At 34.3% G+C, this 15,000-nt stretch overlaps 1 protein-coding gene across 1 annotated transcript in view; it reads right to left on the bottom strand.

The window, feature by feature from the left end:
- The window catches only part of LOC123512293 (neuronal acetylcholine receptor subunit alpha-10-like), a 166,818-nt gene that overhangs the window by 6,594 nt on the left and 145,224 nt on the right, over positions 1-15,000 (bottom strand). Inside the window, exons 9-10 of the mRNA XM_045268624.1 lie at positions 4,294-4,474; positions 1,330-1,445 (exon numbers count right to left, since the gene is read on the bottom strand). Of these exons, the coding sequence (XP_045124559.1) occupies positions 1,330-1,445; positions 4,294-4,474 (297 nt within the window). The remainder of the gene's footprint in view (positions 1-1,329; positions 1,446-4,293; positions 4,475-15,000) is intronic.

Below are 15,000 nucleotides of genomic sequence, written 5' to 3'. Positions count from 1 at the left end.
GAGGAGGAGGAGGAAGAGGAGGAGGAGGAGGAGGAGGAGGAGGAGGAGGAGGAGGAGGAGGAGGAGGACGGGGGGTAGGAGGAGTAGGAGGAGTAGGAGGAGAAGGACAAGGAGGAGAAGGAGGAGGATAAGGAGGAGAAGAAGAAGAGAGGAGGGGGAGGATAGAAAACGAGGAACAGGAACAGAAAAAGAATTGAAGGATATCTCCATTTTCTTCATCTGCATTGTATCATCTTTGCTTCTTCCTTTACCTCTCCATTCTTCTTGCTATTTCTCTCACTCATCTTTTCCATCTTATTTACCTTCCTTGTTGCTCCATTTTTCTATCTATACTCATTCATATTATTTCTCTTTCCTCTCACATATCTTTTCCTTATCCTTCTTTCACCTTCTGTCTCTTCGTTTCCTCTCTCAACTTTTCTCCTTCCTAACCTAACCTAACCTAACCTAACCTAACATGTCCTAACCTAACTTAACCTAACCTAACTTAACCTAATCTTTCTTTAATTCTCCTTTAAGTTTTTTCCTTTATCTTTAAATTTTCTCTTTTCTAGTTTGTCTTTCTCACCATTCCTTCTTCTTCTGACTTCCCTCCCTCCTTTTTCTTTCATCTTTCTCTTTTCCCATCACTCGCTGTTTCCTCTTTCTTTTGTCTTTCCTCCGTTTCTCATTCCTTCACTTATATTTCCTTTTATCTTTTCTTTTTCCATATTTTTTGTCTTATTTTTTCATGGTTCGTTTATTTTCTTTTATTTGATCTCATTTCTTTCTTTTCCACTCATTGTATCCATATTTACTTAATGTTCTCGCTTTCTTTATGAACCTTTCTTGAATTTTCTCCTTTGTTTATCAACCATATTTGTATTTCTACTTTATTTAACTTTTCTTCTCTTTTATATTCTTTTGTTCATTAACTTCTTCCCGTTTCCATCATTTACTCTCTCCCTTCCAACCACCTTTCGCTCCCTCTTTCTCTAACCTTTCTCTTTCATCCATTTATCTTTCCTTTCCTTTCTCTTCTACCATTCTTTTTTTCCATTCTCCTATATTTTCCTCACCCTTGATTCAGCTTTCCTTCCATCTTTTCCTTATCTTTTGCCTTTCATCCTCCTTTTATCACCATTTTTCCCTAACTTTTCCTCTTCTGTACGTAACTTCCTCGTTTCCACCGACCATTTCTTCCTTCTTTTCTCTTTTTCCCAGTTTTCGTCCCCTTTATCCACAGTTCCTTCTTTCTTTCCCATCCACCACCATCCATTCCCAGCCTCGCACACCATTCCCCCTTCCTTCCACCTCACCTGCCGCCCTCCACCTGTTCCCGTGACTCACCTGTTGCCATTCCACTCTCGTTGCCTCTCTCCTGTCCTGCTCCGCGAGTCTCATCTCATTCTTCTCTATCGTCTGGTACACTTTGTTTAGAACTCGCAGGAACTGTTGCTCGAAGTCTGCTGCGTGGGAGGCAGTCGTTGCGGTGTCGTTGAAGTGTCGTTGAGGTGGTGTTGATGTGTTGGTGAGCCGCGACAGCAATCAGCAAGCGTCCATTGTTGTAGAGCAGACACGATATGGGAAAGGTAAATAGTTGATATTAGATTAACTCCTTCAGTACTGGGACGCATTTTTTTTTACCTGGTTTTGTTCATGATTAAACCGTTTTATTGGTATTAGGAAGGGTCTAAGGAGGTCAGAAGATTAATGGCAACAATCTTTACTATTTTAATCCCCCACATGAGTTTCTGAAGCTGTATAAAATCACTGATGAAGGGGTTTAGGTGTCTATAAGGATACTTAGTCTTGAATGCATGTTTTTTTTTTATTTTTCATAATTCTAGTTACTATTTAGCGATTTTATACAGCTTCAAAAACTTATGTGAGGATTTGAATAGTAAAGACTGGCCATTAATCTTCTGACCTCCACAGAACCTTCTTAATGTAAATAAAATCGTCTAATCACACCCAAAAAATCAACGTAAAAATGCGTCTCAGTATTGAACTGCTTTAGGTTTGTTTGGTGATTTGAATTGATTGGGTGTTCAAGCGATTAGTTTTGGAAGATAAGTAACAAATTTGAAGATTAAGAATGATTAGTTGATGTGGAATTGATGTATCTCTGTGGTTCTTTAGTTTTAATGGTTTGTTTGGTAGTTTGAATTATTTGGTTGTGTATGTGAATGGTATCGGAGGACAAATCATGGTCGATAGGTAGAAGAAAAGTGGATGACATGGAATTAAGATGTCTTTGAGAGTGAATGAGTTGTTTATAAGATTCTTTAGTACTTTGAGTGTTTTTCTGTTTAGGTGATTGATTGTGAAAGATGATATGAATAATTGACTAGTACTCTAAATGTTAGGGGGTATTTGGAATCAGAGAGTTTACAAAAGATAATTTAGTAGTTTAAGCTATTTGATAATTCACGAGAAGAGAAAAACTGTTGACACTGGCTCGGTATGTATGTGGATGTTTTCTCCGATGATATTTTGCAAGCATAGTTCAATGTTTACTGGTAACTTGACAGCAATACAGGAGCAATGAAAGAAAATCTCCGATAGCAATGACTAACCCTTTCATTACAAGGACGCATTTTTACCATGAGTTTGGATGTGATTAGACAATTTTATTTACAGTAGAAAGGGTCTATGGAGGTCAGCGAAGATTAATGGCCAGTCTTCACTATTGTATTCCTCTTTAAGTTTCTGAAGCTGTATAAAACCACCAAATAGTAAGCAGAATAAATATGAAAACGTGTCCTGGTACTGAAGGGGTTAAAGAGACCTGTATGCATATATCTCAGAAGAAAATAGTTTGCAAGAATAATTTACTACAATTTTTCAGATAGTTTAGTTGTTTGTGAGGATAGTTTAATAGGAATTTCAGTAATAATAGAGTGAATACTTATAGGTAGATTTTTATGACGTTATTTTAATGATGGATCTTGTTAACGATGCAATTTAATCTAACACAACATAAACTAATAATGAAAGCAGTTATTTATTGGGAAAATTTTAATCATACGAATGAAATATTGAGAGAGAGAGAGAGAGAGAGAGAGAGAGAGAGAGAGAGAGAGAGAGAGAGAGAGAGAGAGAGAGAGTAGCTACACCACCGTCTTTGTGAGCTATATCAATATAAATAACGCTTTGGAAATGTAATGCAATATTTAACGGTGCATGTGGTAAGTGATGGACGAGTAAGCAGCATCAGAAGACAGCACATGTGGCGTGAACAGAAGAACAGAAGAACAGTCAAAGCGATTATCAGTTTGCCCAACGAGAAAACAACGAGGGAGGGAAGGAGTGGAAGGAAGGTTGAAGTAGTAAGAGATGGAGTAGATCTGTTGAAAGGGGAGTAAAAGCTGGAATTAATCCTTTCAATACTGGGACACATTTTCACCTTTAGATTTGTGAACGATTAGACCACTTTATTGACATTAGAATGAGTCTGGAAGATTAATGGCCAGAATCTTCACCGTTTTAATCCCCCACATGAGTTTCTGAAGCTGTATAAAATCACCAGATAGTAAGCAGAATGAATAAGGAAACGCGTCATGGTACTGAAGGGATTAAAAGGATAGAATATGTAAGGTCAGCTGTGGACTAGACTATTGGAGGAAATATACATAAAAGAGTGGCAGACTACAGGCTAGATAAAATAACAGTAGATGGAACTGGAATGGTAAACGGAGGTGAAAGATATTAAGACGTGAGATAGATGGGAGAGATGAACAAGGTAAGAGAAAAAATAAATAAAAAGAAGAACGGAAGGAAAATAGGTGGAAGAAGTGAACAAGATAAGCGAAGGAAATAGAAAGGAAGATTGGAAGAAAATGAAAGGTATAGACACTGGTTTTAGAGTAGGAGAAGGAGGGGGAAGTGAAATAATGGGAGGTGTGGACAAGATAAGTAGAGGAGAAACCATGAAGAAAATGGAAACTAAAGACTGGAAGACTTAGTGATGGATGGAACAATGGAAGAATAGAAGAATAATATGATGGAAAAAAAAAAAAAACAGTGCAAGATGTGATTTAGACTCGTGAAAGATGATAATCTAATACAACTAAATGAAGGGAGAGAAATATAAGAAGGGAGGGAAGGAAGAAAAGAAGGAAGGAAGGAAGGAAGGAAGAAAAGAAGGAAGGAAGAAAGGAAGGAAGGAAGAAGGAAGGAAGGAAGGAAGGAAGGAAGGAAGGAAGGAAGGAAGGAAGGAAGGAAGGAAGAGAGAGAGAGAGAGAGAGAGAGAGAGAGAGAGAGAGAGAGAGAGAGAGAAACAGAAACCAAAACACCCAAACACTACCACACCTGAATTCTGAGCAGCCGTGGGCGTGGGCGTGGGGGCGGTGCACTCGTAGCCGTGGGGGGCGTGGCGGCGTGGGTTGAATCTAGGCGACACGTTGAACAGGTCCACGTTGTCCACTTCGGTCACGTGGAATTTCTCGGCGCTAAGGGAGTCCAGCCGCACGCCGAGCTCCGGGCGAAGATCCTGAGGGAAGGGAAGACGCGGGGGACTGTGAATATATATATATATATATATATATATATATATATATATATATATATATATATATATATATATATATATATATATAGAGAGAGAGAGAGAGAGAGAGAGAGAGAGAGAGAGAGAGAGAGAGAGAGAGAGAGAGAGAAGGAAAGGGAGGTTGAAAAACATTGACACAGTAGAGAGAGAGAGAGAGAGAGAGAGAGAGAGAGAGAGAGAGAGAGAGAGAGAGAGAGAGAGAGAGAGAACATTAACGACACGGTGATAACACTATAACGAGAAGAGAGACAGGGAGACATATGTAGAGGAGGAGGAAGGGAGAAATAGAGAAAGCGTTATAGGTAGAGAGATAAACGACAGGGAGACAGAGGAAGAGGAAAAGAGAGAAAAAAAATAGAGATAAAGAGAAAAAAAAACGATAATAATGGGGACACCAACGACAGGGAAACAGAGAAAGGAAGAGGAAAAGATACAGATAATAGAGATAAGGAAAGAATCAACAGGGAGACAGACAGAGAGAGAAAGAAAAAGCGATACAAATAGGGAGATAAACGACAGGGAAGATGAAAAGATAGAGAACACGATGGAGATAGGGAGAGAGACAGAGACAGAGACAGACCGAGCAAGAGGAAAAGAGAGACGACAGGGAGACAGACAAAGAGAGATAGAAAAAGATAAAGAAAATGATAGAGATAGGGAGAGAGTCGACAGGGAAACAGACTGAGAGATAGAAAGAGAAAGGGAGAAATAGAGAAAGGAGATAGAGATAAGGAGAAAAAACAACAGGGAAGCAGAGAAAGGAAGATGAAGAGGAATAGAGAAAGTATTAGATAGATGAGAAATAACAAGGAAATGGAATGAAGACAGTTTAAGATAATAGATACACGTAGGGAGAGAACGGGCGAAGATCTGAAGTGATGATAGTGTTTGACAGCAAGAAGGAAGGAAGAAAAGAAGAGGATAGGAGAGAGACATAGGGAGAAAAGCAAGGATGTGGAGGAATGATAGTGTTAGGAGACAGAGAGGGAGAAAGGAAAAGAAAAGGAGAGACAGGAAGAAAAATAAGGAAGGAATGACAGGGAAGGAAGTAAGGTTAATAGAGAGAGAGAGAGAGAGAGAGAGAGAGAGAGAGAGAGAAAGAGAACACTGGAAGCTAATAAAGGAGAGAGAGAGATGGTGTGAGACAGAACTACATTTTGAGACTCCATCGCACCTACACATACTACTTTCAAAGGCTGTAGATAAAAATACACTGAATTTTAATGATGTTTTTGTTCTATTGACAGATTAACACGATTTCTACACTATTAACAGGAGAAACAGTCTTGAGAACCAGGCTTATCATTACTGCTATCTTTCAAAGTAGAGGGAGAGGGAGAGAGAGAGAGAGGAAGAGGGAGACAAGAACCACGTCGAGGGAGAGGAGTGAGGGGAGAAAAAAGGGGAGGAAATAGTAAAAGGGAAAGATTATATGGAAGGGAAAAATGATGAAGGGTTAAATAACATTGGTGGTGCAAAGAGAGAGAGAGAGAGAGAGAGAGAGAGAGAGAGAGAGAGAGAGAGAGAGAGAGAGAGAGAGAGAACCATAAATAAAAACCATAAATAATTTCACACACACACACACACACACACACACACAACACACACACACACACACACACACACACACACACACACACACACACACACACACACACACACACACACACACACACACACACACACACACACACACACACACACACACACTCTCTCTCTCTCTCTCTCTCTCTCTCTCTCTCTCTCTCTCTCTCTCTCTCTCTCTCTCTCTCTCTCTCGTTCCCTTCCCTCTCCCCTAGCCATGTATATGTTACTTTCCTCTCCCCTCCTCTCCCCTCCTCTCCTTTCCTTCCCTCTTTCTGCTTTCATTTTGTTTATTTTCACCATTCCATGTATCTTCCTTCAAAATGTATCATACTTTCCCTATCCTATCTATCCCATCACGTTGTTTTTCCTTCATCACCCTCTTTCTTTCTCTTATCTTTCTATTTCAATTTTTTTTCTCTAAATAAACCATCAGATATTTTTTGTGGTTTAGATATTTGCTACTTTTTATTTTATTTATTTATTTATTTATTTTTATTTTTTTCGTTCTCACACACACACTATGATAATTCTCTCCCCCTTCCTTGTTCTCTGTAACTTTAATGTAGGTATTTATTCAATGTTCTTCTCTTTTTTTTTTCTGTCCCTTTTTTCACTCATGTTTGTTTCTAATGGAGTGGATTTCTTTAATGTAATTTTAAAATATTTTCTCGTTTTGCCGCTTTTTAATTTCTTTTACTGTATTTTTATTTGTTTAAACCCTTTCAGTAATGGAACGCATTTTTTACCATGAGTTTTGGGTATGATTGGACGATTTTATTTAGATTAGGAAGGGTCTATGGAGGTCAGGAGATTAATGGTCAGAGCCTTCACTATTTTAATTCCGACATAAATTTCTGAAGTTGTATAAAAATCACCAAATAGTAAGCTGAATAAATAGGAAAGCGCGTCATGGTATATACGTGATAGTACACTATTTTGTTCCCCTTGGTCTGCTTGTCTGTAGTATTTTTTGCTCACTAGGTATTTCTAAGTTTGGTAATTTTGTTGGGTATATTTAAGTTAGTTCTGTATTGTTAAGGTTTTTCGGTAAGTGTGTGCGGTATATTTAAGTTAGTTCTGTATTTTTAAGGTTTTCGGTAAGTGTGTGCGGTATTTTTAAGTTTGTTTTGTATTTTTAAGTATGTTCGGTAAGTTTGTTCGGTATTTTTTAAGTTAATTCTGTATTTTTAAGGTTTTTCGGTAAGTGTGTTCGGTATTTTTAAGTTTGTTTTGTATTTTTAAGTGTGTTTGGTAAGTTTGTTCGGTATTTTTAAAGTTTGTTCTGTATTTTTAAGGTTTTTCAGTAAGTGTGTTCGGTATTTTTAAGTTTGTTCTGTATTTTTAAGGTTTTTCAGTAAGTGTGTTCGGTATTTTTAAGTTAGTTCTGTATTTTTAAGTATGTTCGGTAAGTTTGTTCGGTATTTTTAAGTTTGTTTTGTGTTTTTAAGTATGTTTGGTAAGTTTGTTCGGTATTTTTAAGTTTGTTCGGTATTTTTAAGTTTGTTCTATATTTTTTAAGTGTTCTATATTTTTCAGTGTGTTCGGTATTTTTCAATGTGTTTGGTATTTTTCAGTATGTTCGGTATTTTTCAGTGTGTTCGGCATTTTAAATTTTCGGTGTTTTAAGTTTATTCAGCATTATTTTTTAGTTTATTCGGCATTTTTAGCTTTTTCGGTTTATTCAGCATCATTTTTTTTTTAGTATATTCGGCAATATTTTTAAGCTTATTTGGTATTTTTACGTTCATTCAGTATTTTTGTGATTTTTTTTTTCGTTTTGCTTCTTTTTTTATTCTTTTCAGTTGAGTTTTCACTTTTATTTTGTTCCCGCGGTCGTGTTCGTGCAAATACTAGAACCATACAAATATTTCCCCATTTGGTTTATTCAATTTTTTTTTTAGCTTTCTTTTGTTTCGCTACTTTTCATTCTTTTCTGTCCTACATTATTTATTTTCATTTTTATGGCAGCGTTCTTTCAAACACCATTACTACATTATTTTCTACTTGCTGCTCTGCCTGGCTTTGCTTATTTGGTATAATTTCTAGTTATTCTCTCTTTTCCCTATTCTATATTCTCTTCTCTGCTGTATGTTAACATTTTTTTCTAATTAAACTCCAGTGATCGTTCAAGCAATGTGCAAACACCATTACTGCACTGTTTTTTATTTGCTGCTCTGCCTGGCTTTGCTTATTTGGTTTAGTTTCTAGTCATTCTATCCGTTCCTTACTTTATATTGTCTGATTTTCTGCATGTTAACATTTTTTTCTATTCTAGATTCCAGTGATCGTTCAAGCAATACATAGACACCATTACTACACTGTCTTTTACTTGCTGTTCTGTCTGGCTTCGTTTATTTGGCTTAATCTTTAGTTATTTCTCTCCTTTCCCTACTTTATATTCTTTTATTTTCTGTATGTTAACATTTTTTCTAATCTAAATTACAGTGATCGTTCAGGCAATATATAAACACTATTACTACACATTCTTTTACTTGTTGCTGTCTGGCTTTGTTTATTTGTCTTGATCTTTATTTGTTTTTCTCTCGTTTCCGTATTTCATGTTCTCTTCTATTATATGTTAATATTTGCCCTAAACTAAATTACAGTGATCGCTCAAGCAATATATAAACACCATCACTACACATTCTTTTACTTGTTGCTGTCTGGCTTTGTTTATTTGTCTTGATCTTTAGATTTCTCTCGTATTCCTACTTTATATTCTCTTTTTGCTGTATGTTAATATTTGCCCTAATCTAAATTTCCGTGATATTCAAGCAATACGTAAGCACCGTTACTGCATTATTCTTTATTTGTTGTTTTTTGTTTGAATTTGTTTATTTACCTTAATCTTTAGTTTTTCTCTCGTTTCCTTACTTTATTCTCTTCTCAGTTGTATGTTAACATTTTCTAATTTAAATGTCAGTGTTGTTCAAGCAATACGTAAACACCATTACTGCATTATACTTTATTTATTATTATTTTTATTTATTTACCTTAATATTTAGTTTTCTCTCTTTTCCTTACTTTATATTCTCTTCTCAGTTGTATGTTAACATTTTCTCATTTAATTGTCAGTGATGTTCAAGCATGTTACTTTTTCTAGGTTTCTCGAGCTTTGGTGTATTTGGTTAATTAAATGTATGGTCTCCTTTATGTATACTTTTTAATCTATACTACTTTGAATTTACATGATTTTTGGTTTAGCATTCGTGCAAACACCACCACCTCATTAATTTTTTTCCTTTGCTGGTTTCAAAAATTTTCCCCCTTTTTTCCTTACTTTTTATTCTCTTCCTTTTTGAAATTTCAGTTGTCTGTATTTCCGCGTTCGTGTCCATGCTAACACACTGCTACATTTTTCTTTTCCGTTGTTATGTTTTAAGTTTTCTCTCGTTTCAATGTTTTTATTCTTTTCTGTTCTGAATTGTATTTATTTATTTTTTTTTCATTTTAGCATTCCTATAAACACTACTAATACATTATTTTTCCTTTATTAGCCTGTTTGGTTTAAGTTCATTTTTGTTTTGTTTTATCTCCATTCCCTACTTTTCATTCTCTTCTCTACTGTTTTTTTCTTTTAGATATCAATTTCAGTGTCTAAATACTGCGTTATTTTTTCCCTCGTTAGTTTGTCTGCCTTTAAGTATAATCTATTCATTATATATATATGTGTTTTCTTTCGTTTCCTCACATTTTTTCTCTTCTATTGTAATGTTCTTTTAGGTTTCAGTGTCCGTCCGAAGACTGCAATATTTTTTTCTTTGGTGTGTCTGGTTTTAGTCTATTTGCTTCATTCTATATTTTTTCTTTCAAACTTTCTTTCTTGCGGTATTTTTATTGTTATCTTTAATTCATTTTGGTTTTTCTTAGTGTTCGTGCAAAGGTCATTAGTTCATCAATTAATATATTTCTTTATTCTATGTGGCTTTATTGTAAATATTTGCTGTATTCAATGTTACTCAGTGTTATTTCGTAAAAGTATTCTCATTTTGCAACATTTCATTCTATATCAAGACATTTGTTCCTTTTTTTCGGCTGACTCTTTTGACATTTTTTTTTTTTTTTATGACGGGAAGAGAACCAGCCAAGGGCAAAAAAAAGAAAAAAGAAAAAAAAAGTGATGGCTCTTTACAAAGGGAAATACGTCAGCCAAAATTAGGGAGGAAATGCCTCGATACCTCCCTCTTGAAAGAAGACAAGTCGTAGGAAGTCGGAAATACAGATGCAGGCAGGGAGTTCCAGAGTTTATCAGTGAAAGGTATGAATGGTTGAGAGTACTGGTTAACTCTTGCGACCTGTAAGAGGGCCTGGTAATTAAATGGAACTTGTTTTTATTTTATTGTTGCCCTTGGTCAGTTTCCCTTCCTACATGAAAAAAAATCTGTACTGAACTCATTTTAAACATTCATGCAAACACCACTACTACATAATTTTTGTTGTTGTTGGTCTTTGTAGTTTTAATGTGTTTGCTTTATTCAACAGCACTAATATGTGAATCTCTGGCATGCCTTTTGCTCTGTACCTTTGTCATTTTCTGTTTCGCATTTTCATATATTTTTCAATCTTTTTTTTTTTGTTTTTATTTGAGCATTCATGGAAACGGTGGTGCATTAATTTCCCCTGTGTGTGTGTCTGTCTGGCTTGATGTATTTGTTATTCGCTAGTTTTGATGCTGTCTCTGGTGTTCTATTTTTTTTCTCTCTCCTATCTGTGCTGTTTTTCATGTCGCTCTTGTTTACTTCTATTTCCCATGTTTACTGCTTTTATTTTGTGTGTTTTGTGTTTATTTTTATTCACTTATTTTTGTCTTTTAATTTCATTGCTTTTGTATTTTATTTTAGATCAAGTTTTTCATTGTTTTATTTCATGCATTTTTTTTTTATTTCGTTCCTTTTTACTTTTATTTTTTTTTTATCTCAACGCTTTTTTTTTATTTTGTTTCTTTATTCTTTTTTTTGTGCCAGTTTATTCTTTTTATTTCGTTTTTCTTTATTGTCTTATCTCTTGCCTCTTTATTCTTTCATTTTCCGTTTTTTCTCTCATTTCCTGCTAATTTTCTCTTTAATTTTTCATTTCCTGCATCTTTTCTTTCTTATTTCCTAATCTCCATGCTTATCTACTTATTCTATTACGTTTTCTTTACTTATTTGTTCTAACTCTACTTTTTATTCCTGTATCTTTATTTTTATATCTCTTTTTCTCATTCAACCCGGCATTCATGGAAACGGTCTTGGCATAACTCATTTGTTCATTCAGTGTCTGCCTAACTCACTGGCAAATCTTTTGTTACATAGACTTCTGACCTTTCCAATATATTCTCTTTGTTCACCTTTTCTCTCTTGCCTTCTTTACATTCATGGAAATAACACTAACGAAATTAATTCTCCCTCCACCTCTGACATTATTCTGCTCTTATTTTTGCTCAATATTTCGCAGTAACAAGAGGAAAAGGTAAAGTAATCCTTGCCCTGCACTTTTGGTATTATTCTATATTTATTTACTACTGTGATCTGTTTCCCTTTTTATTTCATATTTATTTCCAACTTTTCGTCCTTTTCCACTTTTCTCCTCTAAATTTTCACATTAACAGGAGGTAAACTGATTTGAGTATACGATTTTCTGGTATTATTCTTTATTTGATTTGTCCTTCTACTTTGATATATCTTTGATCTGTCTCCCTTTTTTTTTTATATGTTTCTTTTCAACTTTCTTCCTTTTCACTTTTTTCCTGTAGATTTTTTTTGTATTTACAGGTGAACTGATTTAGATACACACTTATTTGGCTTTTTTCTTTCTTTATTAATCCTATACTTTGATAAGCTTATGACCTGTCTTTATTTTTATTTAATTTTTATTCCAACTTTCGTCCTTTTTGTATTTTTCTCTAGGTTTTCGCATTAACAGGAGATAAACATATATGAATATACGGTTTTCTGGTGTTATTTTTTTCTTTATCCTTCCATTACTTTGATACACTTGTGATCTGTCTTCCTTTTTTTATTATATGTTTATTTACAACTTTCGTCATTTTCGCCTTTTTTTCCTCTAGATTTTCGCATTAACAGGAGATAAACTGATTTGGATACTCACTTTTCTGACACTATTCTCTCTTTCCTTATCTTCTAAGTTTGATATACCCGTGATCTGTCTCCCTTTCTTATTTATTATATCTTTTATTACCAACTTTCGTCCTTTTCGCATTTTTCCTCTTGATTTTTTTTGCATTAACAGGAGATAAACTGATTCTGATACACGCTGTTCTGATATTATTCTTTGTTTATTTATCCTCTATTTTCTTATACCTGTGATCCGTCTTTTTTTTTTTTTTTATTATTACCAACTTTCGTCTTTTTCATTTTTTCCTCTTGACTTTTACTTTAACAGGAGATAAACTGACTTGCATACACGCTGTTCTGATATTATTTTTTGTTGATTTATCCTCTACTTTGATATAACTGTGAGCTATTTCCTTTTTTTTTTTATCACATTTTATTGCCAACTTTTTGTCTTTTTTTCAGTTTATCCGCCCGATTTTCGTATTAACAAGATAAACTGATTTGAATACACACTGTCCCGATATTAGTTTTTGTTTATTCTCTACATTGATATACCTGTGATCTGTTTCCTTTTTTTATTATGCATTATATTTCCAACTTTTGTCCTTTTTCACTTTTTTCATGATTTTGACATTAACACGACATAAACTGATCTGGATTCACGTTTTTCTGGCATTATTCTTTCTTTATCACTGTTTTATTTCCAACTTTTGTCCTTTTTCACTTTTATTCTCCTGATTTTCGCATTAACAGGATAAACTGATTTGGATACACGCTTTTTCTGACATTATTCTTTGTTTATCCACTACTTTGATGTACCTGTGGTCTGTCTCCCTTTTTATTGTATCTTTTCACTTATTTTTCTCTTTCTTCTTTTTTTCCTCTTGATATTTGCATGAACAGGAGAAAAATGCTTGATGAAACATATGTTTTTCTGATTTTTTTTCATCTATTTCTGTTTTGTTACGTTTGCTTTTTTTTTTTTTATCATACGCTTCTCATTCATTATATTTCCCTTATTCTCATCTTTTTTTAATATGACGAGTTAACAAGAAAATATACTGTTAAACTTGCTCATTTCTCGTATCATTCTTTATTTCTTCAGTATTATGATGCGTTTTCTTTTTATAATGCACATCTTATTCTTTATCTTCACGTTTTTCTCTAAATTTCTAAGTATTTTGCATTCAAATTAGAAAAAAAAGAGTAAATTAGATCATTGCATGTTTGATATTGTACTTTATATATACTTCATTTATTAATGTGTCTCTTATCAAATACTCCTTTATCATCTATTATTTTATGTTTTCCTATTTACGTCGCAATGACATGAACAAGAAAACGAAAGGCGAAAAAAAACTTTCCTGCCACATTATTCTGTATCTATTTATTTATTATTTCTATCAGTCTTTTTCTATCATATATTACTTCTTAATTACTCCCTCTCATGTTTTCCTCTTTCACTCTTCCTAAGATATTTTGCATTTAAAGTGGATAGAAAAGTCAATTAAACGTTGCACTTACATTTTTTTTCCTCTTTGTTTATTCATTAGTTTCATATTTTTTTCCTTTTCAGTCTACATACTCAGCCATTACTCTTCTCCTTTTTGCCATGTCTAGTTTTTTGTCAAAGTATTTCTCATTAAACCTTGCATTTCCAACACTATTTTGCCCTTATTTCTATTTATTTGTTTGGTTTATTTATTCATTTTAAATTTCTCCATTTTATTGCACACCTCTCATCTACCAACTTGCATATAGTTTTTTCTTTTCCTTTCTTCTCATTTCGTATTATCATGAGAAAAGGATACTAAGTAAATCTTGCACCTCTTTTTTTTTCTAATTACACCATGTGGGCTTTTCACGGGAATTTATGGACTAAAGGAGATACTTTTTTAGGGTACCTTCTATCTCAAAGCCCACCCGCTAAGAAACCGTTGCCCCGAGTGAGGAAGCCCAACCTACACTCAGACCGTGGACAGGATTCGAACCCGTGCGCTTGGAGACTCCTCGGACCCCAAAGCACGTATGGTTCCACTGTATTCGTATTTATTAATCACTACTTTGAAATATCTCCCTTTGATTACACACTTCTTATTTAACTTTTTTCCCTTTATTTTCATTTTACATTACTAAGAGGAAAATATTAATTCTTGCTTTTCATCATTCAACATTTATTTATATTTACTCACTGCTTTGAAATATCTCTTATTATTTACTTCTCATTTTTTTTCATTTTTTTATTTACACCAAATTTCAGGGCTAAAGGGGATACTTTTTAGGGTACCTCCTATCTCAAAGCCCAGCCGCTAGCAAACCATTGCCCCGAGTGAGGAAGCCCAACCTATACTCGGACCGTGGACAGGATTCGAACCCGTGCGCTTGGAGACCCCTCGGACCCCAAAGCACGCATGGTTCCACTGTACCACGGCGGCCCAACTGACTAATTTTTCTTTTCTTTTATTCTCATTTCATATTACTAGGAGAAAAATATTAGACAAATCTTCTACTTCTTCATTCTGCATTAATTTGTATTCACTCATTACTTTCAAATATCTCTTTTATTATATAGTTCTTATTGATCAAGTTTTTTTTTCTTTATTCTCATTTTACATTACTAAGAGAAAAATAAATTATTTATGCACTTCATTCTGCATTCGTTTATATTTACTCACTACTTTGAAATGTCTCCTTTTTATTTCACACTTCTTTTTACTTTTTATTTTTTATTCTCATCTCACATCACCAATTGACAAACTAATCTTCCCATTCTGACATCATTCTCCATTTATTCATTCGACTTTGAAAATTTCCCTCCCTTTCATA

The sequence above is a fragment of the Portunus trituberculatus genome, chromosome 33, assembly GCF_017591435.1.
Source record: "Portunus trituberculatus isolate SZX2019 chromosome 33, ASM1759143v1, whole genome shotgun sequence".
Taxonomy (NCBI): domain Eukaryota; kingdom Metazoa; phylum Arthropoda; class Malacostraca; order Decapoda; family Portunidae; genus Portunus; species Portunus trituberculatus.
The sequence above is the reverse complement of the archived record's forward strand: the minus strand, read 5'-3'. Positions and strand labels throughout refer to the sequence as shown.